This window comes from Salvelinus alpinus, chromosome 4, assembly GCF_045679555.1.
Source record: "Salvelinus alpinus chromosome 4, SLU_Salpinus.1, whole genome shotgun sequence".
Taxonomy (NCBI): Eukaryota; Metazoa; Chordata; class Actinopteri; order Salmoniformes; family Salmonidae; genus Salvelinus; species Salvelinus alpinus.
Window position 1 is genome coordinate 33,775,030 of NC_092089.1, and position 20,377 is coordinate 33,795,406.

The 20,377-nt window shown below is 44.1% G+C and overlaps 2 protein-coding genes across 7 annotated transcripts in view; both read right to left on the reverse strand.

The window, feature by feature from the left end:
- Positions 1–345: 345 nt before the first annotated feature.
- rbp5 (retinol binding protein 1a, cellular) lies at positions 346–3,947 on the reverse strand. The gene is made up of 4 exons (XM_071396711.1): positions 3,207–3,947; positions 2,502–2,686; positions 1,828–1,929; positions 346–783 (listed from the first exon to the last, which is right to left on the reverse strand). The coding sequence occupies exons 1-4, from the start codon at positions 3,280–3,282 to the stop codon at positions 730–732; spliced, it is 417 nt and encodes a 138-aa protein (XP_071252812.1). The 5' UTR covers positions 3,283–3,947; the 3' UTR covers positions 346–729.
- A 334-nt stretch (positions 3,948–4,281) lies between these two features.
- Positions 4,282–20,377, reverse strand: part of ptpn6 (protein tyrosine phosphatase non-receptor type 6) — a 36,029-nt gene continuing 19,933 nt past the window's right edge. For all 6 annotated transcript variants that reach the window (XM_071396706.1, XM_071396704.1, XM_071396703.1 and 3 more), the window contains 4 exons: positions 17,963–18,030; positions 17,652–17,794; positions 17,158–17,222; positions 4,282–4,632 (listed from right to left, as the gene is read on the reverse strand). In XM_071396706.1, the coding sequence (XP_071252807.1) occupies positions 4,530–4,632; positions 17,158–17,222; positions 17,652–17,794; positions 17,963–18,030 (379 nt within the window). In that variant the 3' untranslated portion in view covers positions 4,282–4,529. The remainder of the gene's footprint in view (positions 4,633–17,157; positions 17,223–17,651; positions 17,795–17,962; positions 18,031–20,377) is intronic.

Consider the following 20,377-nt stretch of genomic DNA (forward strand, 5'->3'; position numbering starts at 1 on the left):
ATCAGCTAGCATTTACAGCTAAATGCAGGCCAACTGAAATCAGTTGCGGACTGCGTTCGCACAGGCAGCCCAAGTCTGATATTGTTTTCCATTGGTCTTTTGACCAATAACATCAGATCTTTACACATCAGATATTTTTTGGAGCTGATCGGATTGGTCAAAAGACCAATTAGTTTGAAAAAAGATCAGAATTGGGCTGCCTGTGTAAACACAGCCCTTTAGGCACAGACCAAGGGTAAGCACACCTTCCCCAAATCTTAACCAATCGGAGTGAATAACGCTGAACTGACTTTCGATCACAGCGTATACATAAATACACATTGAAGGGAAGAGTTAGAACATGGGTCCCATAAAGAGGCAATGTCTGTATTTGTAGTGTGGAACATCAGGTGGTATATTTGGACACAGAACAGCCACATACAACACAAAAGGGAACATTCAATGGCATTGTGAACTATCTTAGTGCTATATGAGGAAAAACATTGGGAATGTTTACACAGTTCACCCTGCACTGTACCATGACAACATTCAAAACATACCATTGACAATATTTCCCACAGTGAAATAGCACACTAATTAAAAATATCTTAAATGTTGTCCATTAAGTACTGGTTTTAAAACAATGATGATCATATTTTTAAAACTATGGCACTTATATACCAAGTCCTAGACTGTTTTCTAATGAGAATCATGAACGTTGAGTTGATGAACGAGATCCTTCCAGTGGTTTCAGTCTGCCTTCTTGAAGAGTTGCCTGGCGACCACATCTCCAACTCTCATCTCCTAGAGGGCAAAAAAGGACGGGTTGAGAAGAGGGTGGAGAAAGAGAAAAGAGGGAGGAGTTTGGATGAGTGAGTTTGGGTGTGGGAGTGTGTGTGTGAGAGTGAGTGTGTGTGTGTGCATGCGTGGGAAAAGATCATTAATGGACTCAGTCACAATAAAAACGCTGTGCTCTTTTCTCTCCGGACTGTAATCCTATCTCCCCTATCTCTCTCTCCTCTTCCTCGCTCTCTCCCCTTCCTTATCTCTACCCCCCACACATGTACTTCCCAGCTCTCAATCTCACTCCCCCTCGCGCCCCTCCCTCCCTCTCTTCTTGTGTTACTCACCAAATCCACCCTTTAGTGCCTGATCCCCAGTGGTATTTATTTACAAACTTCTCTTTCGGATTTGAACAAAATATCAATGAGGTATTGTTTTCTATTAGAAGCATTTGGGAGCGGTTTAATAAAACAATGCTGATTGTTTGAAATCGTAATCAGCATTTGCATGTAATCACAAGCAAAAACAGATTGCCCAACTAAAGTCCATCTGAAGCACAGGCCTAAACAGCAGCTTGTGATTCTCCTTCAAATCCCTTCACTATGAAGAGTCTTGTTGAAGTTTAGCTCATTAAAATGGTAACAAACAATAACCTTTCCTTATTCTTCCTGTTCCTGCCCATTCCTTCACCCTGAAGACTCTTAAGTGTTTTCCTCTGTTTCTTTCTCCTTCTTCGGGCCCCACACATTTCTTTCCCATGTACAGGCAACAAGTAAGGAGGTTTGAGGGCCATACATCCCCTCTTTTTTTAGAAGGACGTCATTTGTTCTCACACAAACACACGCACGGACACGTGCACGGACATACAACGTAGGCAGTGAATAACTTCCATCACCAAATCTGATTTGCATATCCCCCACTTTCAAAATGGTATATCAATCCCAGCATCTTCTTTCCTCCCAAATCTTTCCTGCTTTCCTCCCTTTCTCTGGCCTTGTGTTCACCTCTATTCCTATTCCCTTCCCATCTTTATCCCTCTCTGTTAATCTAGCCCTCCATTCTCACCAGGTGTAGCTTGTCTCCCTCCAGCCAGTGTGTCCATCCTCTTCCCTCTTTCTCTCCTCTCTGAACACACACCAGCTTATCACCCTCCCAGTCCACTGTGGTCTAAAAACAGAGAAAAACTGAGTTAACACACCCCAGCTTATCACCCACCCAGCCCACGGTGGTCTAAAAACAGGGTTAACACACACAGTGGTCTGCAAAAACATGAAAGTGCACACACACACACAACCACTGCCTTGTACCACTCTCAGTTTGGCGCGGTCTGAAAACAAGCAACAGGGGGTGGTTATGACAGGAAAACAACAGGAGGTACACAAACATGCCAAAATAGCACCACACACACACACACACACACACACACACACACACACACACACACACACACACACACACACACACACACACACACACACACACACACACACACACACACACACAGCTGGCAAATAGTCTATTCACCCAAACAAAGCAAAGTAGTATGACAAGTACACCTATATGAAGTCAATTAGAGAGAATTTGTACAAGTCTGAACAAGCTATGAAACAGACAAACATAAGGGAAAACATCACCAGATAACAGAAATACATTTAGCCACTGTCTTTACAAACAGCACATGATGAAGAACACAGAGACCCTCCACCCAACCATACATGTAGAACTGTAAACACACACACCTGACAGACTCGTCCATCCACAGGTCCCAGGTCCTCGGTGAAGACCTGACCCAGTTTGAAATCCATATCAAAGTTCTTAAAGGTGGTCAATGTGCGGATCTTCATAATGCCCGTGGCCGGGTCGTGGACTATCTGTTTAGTGGGCTTCAACATACACACTATCTTCCGCAGGGCAAAATTAATATCTTATGGAGAGAGAGAGAGAGAGAATGAATCAACCAAACATAATACCTTGCCATTCTAGTAATGAGGTAGTGTATCTGAGGCAACATCTCTGACCTACAGCTGTGTCTGTCCTTTTACATCTCCTGTTAATGTTTCCAGATACCACACACGCACAGACAGACACACACACACACACATCCCTGTCTGTGTCCAGGGTCATTTACAGGCTAAGGCGCCATGATGATCTATCACACGGCTCTGGGAAGAGATGGCAAGCCTTTGGATGAGTCACTACCCCTAAAATGAATCTCAAAGCAGCAGGCAAACAAAGGAAAAAAATATGTTAAGTTCAATAAAATAGAATGAATGAATCGTGTTAAATTAAAATTAAAGGAGGCAAGTTGCAGAGGTACAGTAAGCTCTTAACACGTGTCATTTTACATATTACAACTACACGAATTGGACACTTTTTAACAATGACGGATTTGTAGCTAATATATGTGGTAACAGACAAAGACATTACGATTCATATAATCTTACCCAAAGCTGCGAGGTAGTTCTCGAAGTTATCTTGAGACACCATGTGAAATGTTCCTGTGTAATTTGGTTTAGACATCTTTTAGCCTTTAGTTTTGCAGAGGAACTCAACAAAGAAAACTGTAACCTACAGTGTTGCCTCTTCTCTACAGATATTATCCTTCTCTGCTCTTTTCACTGCTCTCACCACTACCGCATTGTTTGATAATAATAACACTTGTGCAACCTGTGAGCTAACCTTCTGTCTGCTAGTGTCAGTCAGAAGGTATGCGGCTTTACGCAAAACTGCAACTCGATAAAGGAATGATTGAGCTGCTGGAATGTTTTAGAGCGGCGGTCGTATCCACAATGACTGTCCTCTGCTCTCTCCACTCCTTCAATCCCCGAGTATCGATTCCCTGATGCAAACGTTGCACAACCCTTTTAAATTCCCTATTCGCTCCCTCTGCTCTCCCACGGAAAGCGTAAACTCCTCCCTACGGAGCTTTATGCAAACAGCTTTTGTTCCACTAATCCTCTTCCTAAAATGGGAACTGGGTAGGTCTGTGCCATTAATTAAACGGTATTCTCTCCATCTCTCTATTCAGAATGGCTTTTTTGGCATATCCTTACATTGCCAAAACATGTGAAAAACATTAAACAAAAGTGAAATAAGCAATCAGATATGAACAGTAAACATTACACACACAAAAGTGTTAAAAGTTTCTCTCGCTCTCCTTCACTATCGCTGTTTGGAGAGCAGACTTTGTTCTGTACCACATGCGGAGAAGAGGGAGAGGGAGGCGGGGGGAAAGTTCATTCATCTCGCTCAATGTTTTCCTCTCACTCGGGGCAGTCACTTGGGGTCGTCGGCGACTCTGGGGGAGCCCAGTGATGGTGCCAAAGTTAGTCTATAAACATAATAGCTCATTATAGAGATATGTCTTATCTAAAACTTTCATTGGAATGGCAGAGTGGCAGTGTGTCCCCGCTGTGCTAGATCCCGTGGTCATGGCATTATAATATATTCATTGTAGAATATTCTATAGGCTTTGCATCCATGGATACAATACACTTGTGATGAAGAAAGAAATTAATGCATATTACTCTGAGCCTTTATTGTCAGCAAAAATGTAAACCCATTACCATTTGCATGGGTGCAGAATGGTTCCATGGTGCAGGAGCCCAGGGCCCAAATCTATCAGTACTTTGCTTTATAATCTTAATTATATCACAGACATCAACTTTATCACTTGATATTAAAAAAAACACAAAGATACATCTTTTAAAATAAAAAGTTAATATCAAATTCAATATTAAATCATCAGGACACAGCTCTCTCATCCTCTATCTTTTTCTCACGGAGCCACTCTTCTTCTCCTCTGACTTCTGCTTCTTCACATCTTTCTTTCCTTTGGCTGTGTTTCCATACAATTCCTGTTCCTTGTTTCTAAAAGAGAGACAGTACAAGAGAGAGGACATCATGTTAGACACCTGCAGCTTCAAATAGCTGAGAGATAACAATGTAGGCTTCTTTGTGTGTAAGAAAAGGAGCACTCTTTAGATCTTCAGTTAGTAGCCTACCAAACAGTACCCTGACCCTACCAAACAGTACCCTGACCCTACCCTGACCCTACCAAACAGTACCCTGACCCTACTCTGACCCTACCAAACAGTACCCTGACCCTAATCTGACCCTACCAAACAGTACCCTGACCCTACCAAACAGTACCCTGACCCTACCAAACAGTACCCTGACCCTACTCTGACCCTACCAAACAGTACCCTGACCCTACCCTGACCCTACCAAACACTACCCTGACCCTACCAAACAGTACCCTGACCCTACCAAACAGTACCCTGACCCTACCCTGACCCTACCAAACAGTACCCTGACCCTAATCTGACCCTACCAAACAGTACCCTGACCCTACCAAACAGTACCCTGACCCTACCAAACAGTACCCTGACCCTACCAAACAGTACCCTGACCCTACCAAACAGTACCCTGACCCTACCAAACAGTACCCTGACCCTACCCTGACCCTACCAAACAGTACCCTGACCCTAATCTGACCCTACCAAACAGTACCCTGACCCTACCAAACAGTACCCTGACCCTAATCTGACCCTACCAAACAGTACCCTGACCCTACCAAACAGTACCCTGACCCTACCAAACAGTACCCTGACCCTACCCTGACCCTACCAAACAGTACCCTGACCCTAATCTGACCCTACCAAACAGTACCCTGACCCCACCAAACAGTACCCTGACCCTACCAAACAGTACCCTGACCCTACTCTGACCCTACCAAACAGTACCCTGACCCTACTCTGACCCTTCCAAACAGTACCCTGACCCTACTCTGACCCTTCCAAACAGTACCCTGACCCTTCCAAACAGTACCCTGACCCTACCAAACAGTACTCTGACCCTTCCAAACAGTACCCTGACCCTACTCTGACCCTTCCAAACAGTACCCTGACCCTACCCTGACCCTACCAAACACTACCCTGACCCTACCCTGACCCTACCAAACACTACCCTGACCCTACCCTGACCCTACCAAACACTACTCTGACCCTACCAAACAGTACCCTGACCCTTCCAAACAGTACCCTGACCCTACTCTGACCCTTCCAAACAGTACCCTGACCCTACCCTGACCCTACCAAACACTACCCTGACCCTACCCTGACCCTACCAAACACTACCCTGACCCTACCAAACAGTATCCTGACCCTACCAAACAGTACCCTGACAGTACCCTGACCCTACCAAACACTACCCTGACAGTACCCTGACCCTGTACCCCCTGACACTACCCTGACCCTACCAAACAGTACCCTGACACTACCCTGACCCTACCAAACACTACCCTGACACTACCCTGACCCTACCAAACAGTACCCTGACACTACCCTGACCCTACCAAACACTACCCTGACCCTACCAAACACTACCCTGACAGTACCCTGACCCTACCAAACAGTACCCTGACCCTACCAAACAGTACCCTGACAGTACCCTGACCCTACCAAATACTACCCTGACAGTACCCTGACCCTACCAAACACTACCCTGACAGTACCCTGACACTACCCTGACTCTACCAAACAGTGCCCTGACACTACCCTGACCCTACCTGACACTACCCTGACACTACCCTCACTGTACCAAACACTACCCTGACACTACCCTGACTCTACCAAACACTACCCTGACCCTACCAAACACTACCCTGACAGTACCAAACACTATCCTGGCCGTACCAAACACTATCCTGACCGTACCAAACACTACCCTGACAGTACCCTGACCGTACCAAACACTACCCTGACAGTACCCTGACAGTACCAAACTACCCTGACAGTACCCTGACCGTACCAAACACTACCCTGACCGTACCAAACACTACCCTGACACTACCCTGACAGTACCCTTACCCTACCAAACAGTACCCTGACAGTACCCTGAGCGTACCAAACACTACCCTAACACTACCCTGACAGTACCCTTACCCTACCAAACACTACCCTAACACTACCCTGACAGTACCCTTACCCTACCAAACAGTACCCTGACAGTACCCTGAGCGTACCAAACACTACCCTGTCAGTACCCTGACAGTACCCTGACCCTACCAAACACTACCCTGACACTACCCTGACCCTACCAAACAGTACCCTGACACTACCCTTACCCTACCAAACAGTACCCTGACAGTACCCTGACCGTACCAAACACTACCCTGACAGTACCAAACACTACCCTAACACTACCCTGACAGTACCAAACACTACCCTGACAGTACCCTTACCCTACCAAACACTACCCTGACCGTACCAAACACTACCCTGACAGTACCAAACACTACCCTAACACTACCCTGACTGTACCAAACAGTACCCTGACACTACCCTGACCATACCAAACACTACCCTGACACTACCCTGACTGTACCAAACACTACCCTGACACTACCCTGACTGTACCAAACACTACCCTGACACTACCCTGACTGTACCAAACACTACCCTAACTGTACCAAACACTACCCTGACAGTATATTGACAGTACCCTGACCATACCAAACACTACCCTGACCATACCAAACACTACCCTGACAGTACCCTGACCTTACCAAACACTACCCTAACAGTACCCTGGCCATACCAACACTACCCTAACAGTACCCTGACCCTACCAAACACTACCCTGACAGTACCCTGACCCTACCAAACACTACCCTGATAGTACCCTGACAGGTTAACAATACAAGGATAGTTCGCAAATGTACAACAGGTAAAAACAGGTATTGCCTAGCTTAGGAGATAAACACTCAGAAGTGGTGACAGTGTCACATTTCATACTGTACATAGCCAGCTCAGAGCTCTCCAGTGAACTCTGGATTGTGAGCTTACCCACACCACACTGTATTGTGAGCTTACCTACATGTTTGAGTGGCCGTAGCCTTGGCCAGGCGGGCACTAGAGGCCAGCGGGGAAGCCATTCTATTGTACTGTAATTAGATAAATGGATGAACCAATCAACAGTTTTTCCAACACAATTTAGGACACTGAGCTACCCGTGTCAAGCCAGTGCCAGACTCACACTGTGGTGTATTATACTGCACTAGAGACAGGTTACACTGTGGTGTATTATACTGTACTAGAGACGGGTTACACTGTGGTGTATTATACTGCACTAGAGACGGGTTACACTGTGGTGTATTATACTGTACTAAAGACAGGGGTTACACTGTGGTGTATTATCCTGTACTAGAGACAGTTGGTTACACTGTGGTGTATTATACTGTACTAGAGACAGGGGTTACACTGTGGTGTACTATACTGTACTAGAGACAGGGGTTACACTGTGGTGTACCATACTGTACAAGAGACAGGGGTTACACTGTGGTGTATTATACTGTACTAGAGACAGGGGTTACACTGTGGTATATTATCCTGTACTAGAAACTGGGGTTACATTGTGATGTATTATCATGTACTAGAGACAGGTTACACTGTGGTGTATTATCCTGTACTAGAGACAGGGGTTACACTGTGGTATATTATCCTGTACTAGAGACAGGGGTTACACTGTGGTATATTATCCTGTACTAGAGACAGGGGTTACACTGTGGTGTATTATCCTGTACTAGAGACAGGGGTTACACTGTGGTATATTATCCTGTACCAGAGACAGTTGGTTACACTGTGGTGTATTATACTGTACTAGAGACAGGGGTTACACTGTGGTGTATTATCCTGTACTAGAGACAGGGGTTACACTGTGGTGTATTATACTGTACTAGAGACAGGGGTTACACTGTGGTGTACTATACTGTACTAGAGACAGGGGTTACACTGTGGTGTACCATACTGTACAAGAGACAGGGGTTACACTGTGGTGTATTATACTGTACTAGAGACAGTGGTTACACTGTGGTGTATTATATTGCACTAGAGACAGGGGTTACACTGTGATGTATTCTCCTGTACTAGAAACTGGGGTTACATTGTGATGTATTATCATGTACTAGAGACAGGTTGCACTGTGGTGTATTATCCTGTAATAGAGACAGGGGTTACACTGTGGTGTATTATCCTGTACTAGAGACAGGGGTTACACTGTGGTATATTATCCTGTACCAGAGACAGTTGGTTACACTGTGGTGTATTATACTGTACTAGAGACAGGGGTTACACTGTGGTGTATTATCCTGTACTAGAGACAGGGGTTACACTGTGGTGTACTATACTGTAATAGAGACAGGGGTTACACTGTGGTGTATTATACTGTACTAGAGACAGGGGTTACACTGTGGTATATAATACTGTACTAGAGACAGGGGTTACACTGTGGTGTATGATACTGTACTAGAGACAGGGGTTACACTGTGGTGTAATATACTGCACTAGAGACAGGGGTTACACTGTGGTGTATTATCCTGTACTAGAAACTGGGGTTACATTGTGATGTATTATCATGTACTAGAGACAGGTTGCACTGTGGTGTATTATCCTGTAATAGAGACAGGGGTTACACTGTGGTGTATTATCCTGTACTAGAGACAGGGGTTACACTGTGGTATATTATCCTGTACCAGAGACAGTTGGTTACACTGTGGTGTATTATACTGTACTAGAGACAGGGGTTACACTGTGGTGTATTATCCTGTACTAGAGACAGGGGTTACACTGTGGTGTACTATACTGTAATAGAGACAGGGGTTACACTGTGGTGTATTATACTGTACTAGAGACAGGGGTTACACTGTGGTATATAATACTGTACTAGAGACAGGGGTTACACTGTGGTGTATGATACTGTACTAGAGACAGGGGTTACACTGTGGTGTAATATACTGCACTAGAGACAGGGGTTACACTGTGGTGTATTATCCTGTACTAGAGACAGGGGTTACACTGTGGTATATTATCCTGTACCAGAGACAGTTGGTTACACCGTGGTGTATTATACTGTACTAGAGACAGGGGTTACACTGTGGTGTATTATACTGTGCTAGAGACAGTGGTTACACTGTGGTGTATTATATTGCACTAGAGACAGGGGTTACACTGTGGTGTACTGTACTGTACTAGAGATGGGTTACACTGTGATGTATTCTCCTGTACTAGAAACTGGGGTTACATGATGATGTATTATCATGTACTAGAGACAGGTTACACTGTGGTGTATTATCCTGTACTAGAGACAGGGGTTACACTGTGGTGTATTATCCTGTACTAGAGACAGGGGTTACACTGTGGTATATTATCCTGTACCAGAGACAGTTGGTTACACTGTGGTGTATTATACTGTACTAGAGACAGTGGTTACACTGTGGTGTATTATACTGTACTAGAGACAGGCGTTACACTGTGGTGTACTATACTGTACTAGAGATGGGTTACACTGTGATGTATTCTCCTGTACTAGAGTCTGGGGTTACACTATGGTGTTTTATCATGTACTAGTGACGGGTTACACTGTGGTGTATTATACTATACTAGAGACAGGGGTTACACTGTGGTGTACTATACTGTACTAGAGACAGGGGTTACACTGTGGTGTACCATACTGTACAAGAGACAGGGGTTACACTGTGGTGTACTATACTGTACTAGAGATGGGTTACACTGTGATGTACTCTCCTGTACTAGAAACTGGGGTTACATTGTGATGTATTATCATGTACTAGAGACAGGGGTTACACTGTGGTATATTATCCTGTACCAGAGACAGTTGGTTACACTGTGGTGTATTATACTGTACTAGAGACAGGGGTTACACTGTGGTGTATTATCCTGTACTAGAGACAGGGGTTACACTGTGGTGTATTACACTGTACTAGAGACAGGGGTTACACTGTGGTGTACTATACTGTACTAGAGACAGGGGTTACACTGTGGTGTACCATACTGTACAAGAGACAGGGGTTACACTGTGGTGTATTATACTGTACTAGAGACAGTGGTTACACTGTGGTGTATTATATTGCACTAGAGACAGGGGTTACACTGTGGTGTACTATACTGTACTAGAGATGGGTTACACTGTGATGTATTCTCCTGTACTAGAAACTGGGGTTACATTGTGATGTATTATCATGTACTAGAGACAGGTTGCACTGTGGTGTATTATCCTGTACTAGAGACAGGGGTTACACTGTGGTGTATTATCCTGTACTAGAGACAGGGGTTACACTGTGGTGTATTATCCTGTACTAGAGACAGGGGTTACACTGTGGTATATTATCCTGTACCAGAGACAGTTGGTTACACTGTGGTGTATTATACTGTACTAGAGACAGGGGTTACACTGTGGTGTATTATACTGTACTAGAGACAGGGGTTACACTGTGGTATATAATACTGTACTAGAGACAGGGGTTACACTGTGGTGTATGATACTATACTAGAGACAATGGTTACACTGTGGTGTATAATACTGCACTAGAGACAGGGGTTACACTGTGATGTACTGTACTAGAGACAGTGGTTACACTGTGGTGTATTATACTGTACTAGAGACAGGCATAACATTGTGGTGTACTATACTGTACTAGAGATGGGTTACACTGTGATGTATTCTCCTGTACTAGAGACTGGGGTTACACTGTGGTGTTTTATCATGACCTAGAGACGGGTTACACTGTGGTGTATTATACTATACTAGAGACGGGTTACACTGTGGTGTATTATCCTGTACTAGAGACAGGGGTTACACTGTGGTGTATTATCCTGTACTAGAGACAGGGGTTACACTGTGGTGTATTATGCTCTACTAGAGATAGGGGTTACACTGTGGTGTATTATACTGCACTAGAGACAGGGGTTACACTGTGGTGTATTATACTGTACTAGAGACAGGGGTTACACTGTGGTGTATTACACTGCACTAGAGACAGGGGTTACACTGTGGTGTATTATCCTGTACTAGAGACAGGGGTTACACTGTGGTATATTATCCTGTACCAGAGACAGTTGGTTACACTGTGGTGTATTATACTGTACTAGAGACAGGGGTTACACTGTGGTGTATTATCCTGTACTAGAGACAGGGGTTACACTGTGGTGTACTATACTGTACTAGAGACAGGGGTTACACTGTGGTGTACCATACTGTACAAGAGACAGGGGTTACACTGTGGTGTATTATACTGTACTAGAGACAGTGGTTACACTGTGGTGTATTATATTGCACTAGAGACAGGGGTTACACTGTGGTGTACTATACTGTACTAGAGATGGGTTACACTGTGATGTATTCTCCTGTACTAGAAACTGGGGTTACATTGTGATATATTATCATGTACTAGAGACAGGTTACACTGTGGTGTATTATCCTGTACTAGAGACAGGGGTTACACTGTGGTGTATTATCCTGTACTAGAGACAGGGGTTACACTGTGGTATATTATCCTGTACCAGAGACAGTTGGTTACACTGTGGTGTATTATACTGTACTAGAGACAGGGGTTACACTGTGGTGTATTATACTGTACTAGAGACAGGGGTTACACTGTGGTGTATTATCCTGTACTAGGGACAGGGGTTACACTGTGGTGTACTATACTGTAATAGAGACAGGGGTTACACTGTGGTGTATTATACTGTACTAGAGACAGGGGTTACACTGTGGTATATTATACTGTACTAGAGACAGGGGTTACACTGTGGTGTATGATACTATACTAGAGACAATGGTTACACTGTGGTGTATAATACTGCACTAGAGACAGGGGTTACACTGTGAAGTACTGTACTAGAGACAGTGGATACACTGTGGTGTATTATACTGTACTAGAGACAGGCGTTACACTGTGGTGTACTATACTGTACTAGAGATGGGTTACACTGTGATGTATTCTCCTGTACTAGAGACTGGGGTTACACTGTGGTGTTTTATCATGTACTAGAGACGGGTTACACTGTGGTGTATTATACTATACTAGAGACGGGTTACACTGTGGTGTATTATCCTGTACTAGAGACAGGGGTTACACTGTGGTGTATTATCCTGTACTAGAGACAGGGGTTACACTGTGGTGTATTATACTGCACTAGAGACAGGGGTTACACTGTGGTGTATTATCCTGTACTAGAGACTGGGGTTACACTGTGGGTTTTTATCATGTACTAGAGACGGGTTACACTGTGGTGTATTATACTAAACTAGAGACAGGGGTTACACTGTGGTGTATTATCCTGTACTAGAGACAGGGGTTACACTGTGGTGTATTATACTGTACTAGAGACAGGGGTTACACTGTGGTGTATTATGCTGTACTAGAGACAGGGGTTACACTGTGGTGTATTATACTGCACTAGAGACAGGGGTTACACTGTGGTGTATTATACTGTACTAGAGACAGGGGTTACACTGTGGTGTATTATACTGCACTAGAGACAGGGGTTATACTGTGGTGTATTATCCTGTACTAGAGACAGGGGTTACACTGTGGTGTATAATACTGTACTAGAGACAGGGGTTACACTCTGGTGTATTATACGGTACTAGAGACAGTGGTTACACTGTGGTGTATAATACTGTACTAGAGACAGGGGTTACACTGGGGTGTATTATCCTGTACTAGAGACAGGGGTTACACTGGTGTATTATCCTGTACTAGTGACAGGGGTTGCACTGTGGTGTATTACATTGTATTAGGGACAGGGGTTACACTGTGATGTATTACATTGTACTAGGGACAGGTGTTACACTGTTGTATACTATACTGTACTAGAGACAGGTGTTGCACTGTGGTGTATTATCCTGTACTAGAGACAGGGGTTACACTGTGGTGTATTATCCTGTACTAGAGACAGGGGTTACACTGTGGTGTATTATCCTGTACTAGAGACAGGGGTTACACTGTGGTGTATTATACTGTACTAGGGACAGGGGTTACACTGTGGTGTACTATACTGTACTAGAGACAGGTGTTATACTGTGGTGTACTGTCCTAGAGACAGGGGTTACACTGTGGTGTATTATACTATACTAGGGACAGAGGTTACACTGTGGTGTACTATACTGTACTAGAGACAGGTGTTATACTGTGGTGTACTATACTGTACTAGAGACAGGGGTTACACTGTGGTGTACTATACTCTACTAGAGACAGGTGTTATACTGTGGTGTACTATACTGTACTAGAGACAGGGGTTACACTGTGGTGTACTATACTGTACTAGAGACAGGTGTTATACTGTGGTGTACTATACTGTACTAGAGACAGGGGTTACACTGTGGTGTACTATACTGTACTAGAGACAGGGGTTACACTGTGGTGTACTATACTGTACTAGAGACAGGGGTTACACTGTGGTGTACTATACTGTACTAGATACAGGGGTTACACTGTGGTGTACTATACTGTACTAGAGACAGGTGTTATACTGATGTGTACTATACTGTACTAGAGACAGGTGTTATACTGTGGTGTACTATACTGTACTAGAGACAGGTGTTATACTGTGGTGTATTATACTGTACTAGAGACAGGGGTTACACTGTGGTGTACTATACTGTACTAGAGACAGGGGTTACACTGTGGTGTACTATACTGTACTAGAGACAGGTGTTATACTGTGGTGTACTATACTGTACTAGAGACAGGGGTTACACTGTGGTGTACTATACTGTAGTAGAGACAGGTCTTATACTGTGGTGTACTATACTGTACTAGAGACAGGGGTTACACTGTGGTGTACTATACTGTACTAGAGACAGGGGTTACACTGTGGTGTATTATACTGTACTAGAGACAGGTGTTACACTGTGGTGTATTATACTGTACTAGAGACAGGTGTTATACTGTGGTGTACTATACTGTACTAGAGACAGGTGTTATACTGTGGTGTACTATACTGTACTAGAGACAGGGGTTACACTGTGGTGTACTATACTGTACTAGAGACAGGTCTTATACTGTGGTGTACTATACTGTACTAGAGACAGGGGTTATACTGTGGTGTACTATACTGTACTAGAGACAGGGGTTACACTGTGGTGTACTATACTGTACTAGAGACAGAGGTTATACTGTGGTGTACTATACTGTACTAGAGACAGGGGTTACACTGTGGTGTACTATACTGTACTAGGGACAGAGGTTACACTGTGGTGTACTATACTGTACTAGAGACAGGTGTTATACTGTGGTGTATTATACTGTACTAGAGACAGGGGTTACACTGTGGTGTACTATACTGTACTAGAGACAGGGGTTACACTGTGGTGTATTATACTGTACTAGAGACATGTGTTATACTGTGGTGTATTATACTGTACTAGAGACATGTGTTATACTGTGGTGTACTATACTGTACTAGAGACAGGGGTTACACTGTGGTGTACTATACTTTACTAGAGACATGTGTTATACTGTGGTGTATTATACTGTACTAGAGACAGGGGTTTGATTATACATGAGGTGGGTGCCTCGGGGGCTCTTTCATTACTAGGGCCCAGAGTCTTTCCTGACCATGTCATCTGAACAGGAAGAACTCTGATCCCTATTTTTTATTTTTTATTTTTATTTTTATTTTTTATTTTACCGTTATTTTACCAGGTAAGTTGACTGAGAACACGTTCTCATTTGCAGCAACGACCTGGGGAATAGTTACAGGGGAGAGGAGGGGGATGAATGAGCCAATTGTAAACTGGGGATTATTAGGTGACCATGATGGTTTGAGGGCCAGATTGGGAATTTAGCCAGGACACCGGGGTTAACACCCCTACTCTTACGATAAGTGCCATGGGATCTTTAATGACCTCAGAGAGTCAGGACACCCGTTTAACGTCCCATCCGAAAGACGGCACCCTACACAGGGCAGTGTCCCCAATCACTGCCCTGGGGCATTGGGATATTTTTTTTTTTTAGACCAGAGGAAAGAGTGCCTCCTACTGGCCCTCCAACACCACTTCCAGCAGCATCTGGTCTCCCATCCAGGGACTGACCAGGACCAACCCTGCTTAGCTTCAGAAGCAAGCCAGCAGTGGTATGCAGGGTGGTATGCTGCTGGCAACCAGCTGTATAACCAGGGTTATCCCTACAGCCAGCTGTATAACCAGGGTGATCCTTTCAGCCAGCTGTATAACCAGGGTGATCCCTACAGCCAGCTGTATAACCAGGGTGATCCCTTCAGCCAGCTGTATAACCGGGGTGATCCCTACAGCCAGCTGTATAACCGGGGTGATCCCTACAGCCAGCTGTATAACCAGGGTGATCCCTACAGCCAGCTGTATAACCAGGGTGAACCATGCTGTATAAACTGGCGTGATTCCTATAGCCAGCTGTATAACCAGGGTGATCCCTACAGCCAGCTGTATAACCAGGGTGAACCGTGCTGTATAACAAGAGTGATCCCTATAGGCTGCTGTATAATCAGGGTCCAAAGTGTTTCCCGGTCAAGAAGAACCCGTGTCCCTACATTCTCATAGCAGTTAACACTGCTAACATTGTCTTAACTGTATTCAGAGCATCCCTGGGAATCAGTGTAATTCAAACCCTGACAAGAGAATGGGCTGGTTGATCGAGTGGAAGTTTACAGAGTTTGGTCAGTCTGGATGATCCAAACAGGTCAAGTGATTCCTCCTCTCCTTTGTTGTCCAGTTTAGTTTTTTCTAATTGGTCCATTCCTTCCAGAGCGAGAGAGTACAGTAGGGCTACCTAGCCAAATGTATCGCCTCCAAAGGTTACACAAACGTGCCCAATCAGCTAAATTGGACAACAGAAGGATGGAGAGACACTGGGGACAACAATGATAAACAATGGTCCCATTTTCAATATGGCTTATAGGAGCTAGGCTCATTAGGAGACAGAGCTGAGAGAGAAAGTCCACATCCACTCCTCTCTCTCTTTCGTCTCTCTCTACCGAACCTCCTCTTTCTCTCTCTCTCTCTCTCTCTTTCGTCTCTCTCTACCGAACCTCCTCTCTCTCTCTCTCTCTCTCTCTCTCTCTCTCTCTCTCTCTCTCTCTCTCTCTCTCTCTCTCTCTCTCTCTCTCTCTCTCTCTCTCTCTCTCTCTCTCTCTCTCTCTCTCTCTCTCTCTCTCTCTCTCTCTCTCTCTCTCTCTCTCTCTCTCTCTCTCTCTCTCTCTCTCTACCTACCTACCTACCTACCTACCTACCTACCTACCTACCTACCTACCTACCTACCTACCTACCTACCCAACTACCTACCTACCTACCTACCTACCTACCTACCTACCTACCTACCTACCTAACTAACCTCTCCCTCTCTCTTCCGTCTCTCTCTACCTAACCCCTCTCTCTCTGTGTGTGTGTCTCTCTCTCTTCCGTGTCTCTCTACCTAACCTCCTCTCTCTGTGTGTGTGTCTCTCACTCTGTGTAGCCTGCGCCAGAGAACTTTGACCCAATGTGGTTTTGAGGAGAGATGGGAATATGCACGGGACTCCAATGGCATGTGCACAGACACACACTGTACAAACTCACTTGGAGACCTTGCGGCTGGCAGGCTGGTGTTTGAACTGCAGATTTCCATACTCTGTCTCAGCTCCCTAGAAAGGGGAGAAGAGGACAGCGAGTGTTAGATGATGGGTGGTATAAGGTGAGTCAATGTGCAGAATTAAGTCATAGTCTTATTAACAATTCCCCAGAAATTTAGCAATTTCCGTTAACAATTTCAACCTCTCTCTGTCAATGTTCATATTTTACAAAGCAGTGTCTGATAAGACATCTGTCTGGAGAACAGAAGAACATGCACAACAACAGTGGAAAGTATATATTGACACAGATCCCTCTGTGTCAGCTGATATCTGAGTCTCTCTGCTGTCTTGTTGTTGTTATTTTCTGGAATGTTGTTTTTCAACACAGTTTGTCAATAGACATATATTGTAGCCAGTGCACTTGGGAGAGTGCATATATTTGATTCCATATTACCCATATTCCTCTCCCTTCTATTGCAACCTCCCCCCCCTCTCCCTCACCTTGTTGTAGGTCTTGGATGCCTCTATGTACTCCGAGACGGCCAGGTAGATGAACTTGTACTGGGCCTCAGTCTGCACCATGCCTGACCGCTGGTCTCGCACCATCTGGATGCTCTTCTGGATGTCTATGTCACAGTCCAGACCTATGGACAACCAGGAAGTTAGAATCACAATCAACAACAAAACATTGTCATTCTACAGTGATGACAGGCATTACAAGGATCATGGGACAAAAGAGCCATAATAAGATACAGTATAAAATCATGAAGATGTGAAGAAATGCGGGAACTTTGGTAATGACAGAGACTCACCTTTAGTGTCGATGGTCTCGATGATCATGTCGATCACCACAATGGTGCCAGTTCGGCCTATTCCAGCACTACACAGAAACACAACACAAACAGAGTGGTTGTAGGGACAACTGTCAGTACAGTACCATGTGATTGGACTCAATGCAATTCACTGAAAGTAATTAACTGTATTGAAACAGAATTTCTAGAGCAGTATTGATCATCTAAGTCATTCTGTGATCGGAGGTGTAAAGTGTTCATGGACAAATGGAGAGGGATTTGTCATGTTGTCACACTAACAGATGTCTCAGCCAGGGGATGACCACTTTACACACACGTGACTGTGACAGTTTGGTTATATTTATAAAGACCAGTGGATTGAATAAGAACTTTGTCCCTATGGATGTCTTTCAGTGTAAAGAAGCAAAGGAAATAGCTTTTGTCATTAAACTGTACTGCAACAGCCTTGTAAACACTCTATACACTATTGTGCTGTACTTATGTCTGCTTACATAACAAATAGTCACGGGACCAACAACATACAAGAGTACAAGAACCCTCCCTATTCTTGATATCACATGGGGAAAATTCCTATAGTATAAACTGTCAGTTGACTTAAAATGCTGAGTACCGCAACTAGGGTTGCACATTTTGGGGAATATTCAGAGGTGGTAACTTTCCGTCGGAATTAACGGGAATATATTGGAATTAACGGAAATATATACAAATCAATATGAATACCATTTAAATGTAGATGTTTTTTGCATTGGATATATTTACCATATCATATGGAGACAGAAACATAAACCTTTTACCTTATCATAAGTAGGCATAATTGTAAATGATTAAATCCTTCCAATAGAAATAAAAAAACGATTTAGTTACGAATTGAACTTTAATTAAATGAGTTGGCTTTTCACATGGGATGATTTCACTGAACAACAAAAAAAAGCATATAAAAAAGAAAGGAGGACCAAGGCACTCTTCATATAATTAATTAAAATGCCTTTATTAGTATGGCATGTTCAATAGAAACAAAGTTTTTTTTTTAAACCTACGCGTTTCGGCTGCATGGCCTTCGTCAGGGAGTACAAAAAAAAAGGAATACAATGTCCTCTTTTTAACAGCTTTTCCAATTAGCCCTAACAAAATTGATTGTACTTTGCCAGACTGCCAAGAACCTTGCCCTCATCCAGGCCAAGGTGGCGAGAGACAGTAGTGATGACACCATAGGCCTGGTTGATCTCTGCACCAACATGTACGCTGTGGCGTGTATGGGCTTCAGACAGAAGTCTTCACGCCTTTTGATGTATTTCAGAACTGCAGTTTCCTCTGCTTGGAGCAACAGTGAAGTGGGCAGGGCAGTACGGATTTCTTCTCTTACATCTACAAGCAGAGTCTGAACATCAGACAGGATGGCATTGTCTCCCTCAATCCGTGTAATGGCTACTGCTATAGGTTTCAGGAGTTTCAGGCTGCTTACCACTCTTTCCCAAAATACATCATCCAGGAAGATCCTCTTGATGGGGCTGTCCATATCAGCAGACTATGATATGGCCATTTCTTGGAGAGACTCCTTCCCTCCAGGAGACTGTCAAACATGATGACAACACCACCCCAACGGGTGTTGCTGGGCAGCTTCAATTTGGTGCTCTTATTCTTCTCACTTTGCTTGGTGAGGTAGATTGCTGCTATAACTTGACCCTTCACATACCTAACCATTTCCTTTGCTCTCTTGTAGAGTGTATCCATTGTTTTCAATGCATGAGCAGCACAGCCAATGGGTGAGATGTGAGGGTAGGACTCCTCCACTTTAGACCAAGCAGCCTTCATGTTCGCAGCATTGTCTGTCACTAGTGCAAATACCTTCTGTGGTCCAAGGTCATTGATGACTGCCTTCAGCTCATCTGCAATGTAGAGATCGGTGTGTCTGTTGTCCTTTGTGTCTGTGCTCTTGTAGAATAATGGTTGAGGGGTGGAGATGATGCAGTTAATTATTCCTTGCCCACGAACATTCGACCACCCATCAGAGATGATTGCAATACAGTCTGCTTTCTCAATGATTTGCTTGACCTTCACTTGAACTCTGTTGAACTCTGCATCCAGCAAATGAGTAGATAAAGCATGTCTGGTTGGAGGGGTGTATGCTGGGCGAAGAACATTCAGAAATCTCTTCCAATACACATTGCCTGTAAGCATCAGAGGTGAACCAGTTGCATACGCAGCTCGAGCAAGACATTCATCAGCATTTCTCTGACTACGTTCCTCCATTGAGTCAAAAAAAATCATTCCAGGAGGACCATGAGCTGTTGCTATCGATAAGGTGTCTGATTCATCATTTTCACCTCGAATAGAAGTAGAGGGACTTTTGTCAGAGGTTGCTTAATGTGAGTGCTGAGGGAACTTTATGCACTTGGCCAGATGGTTCTGCATCTT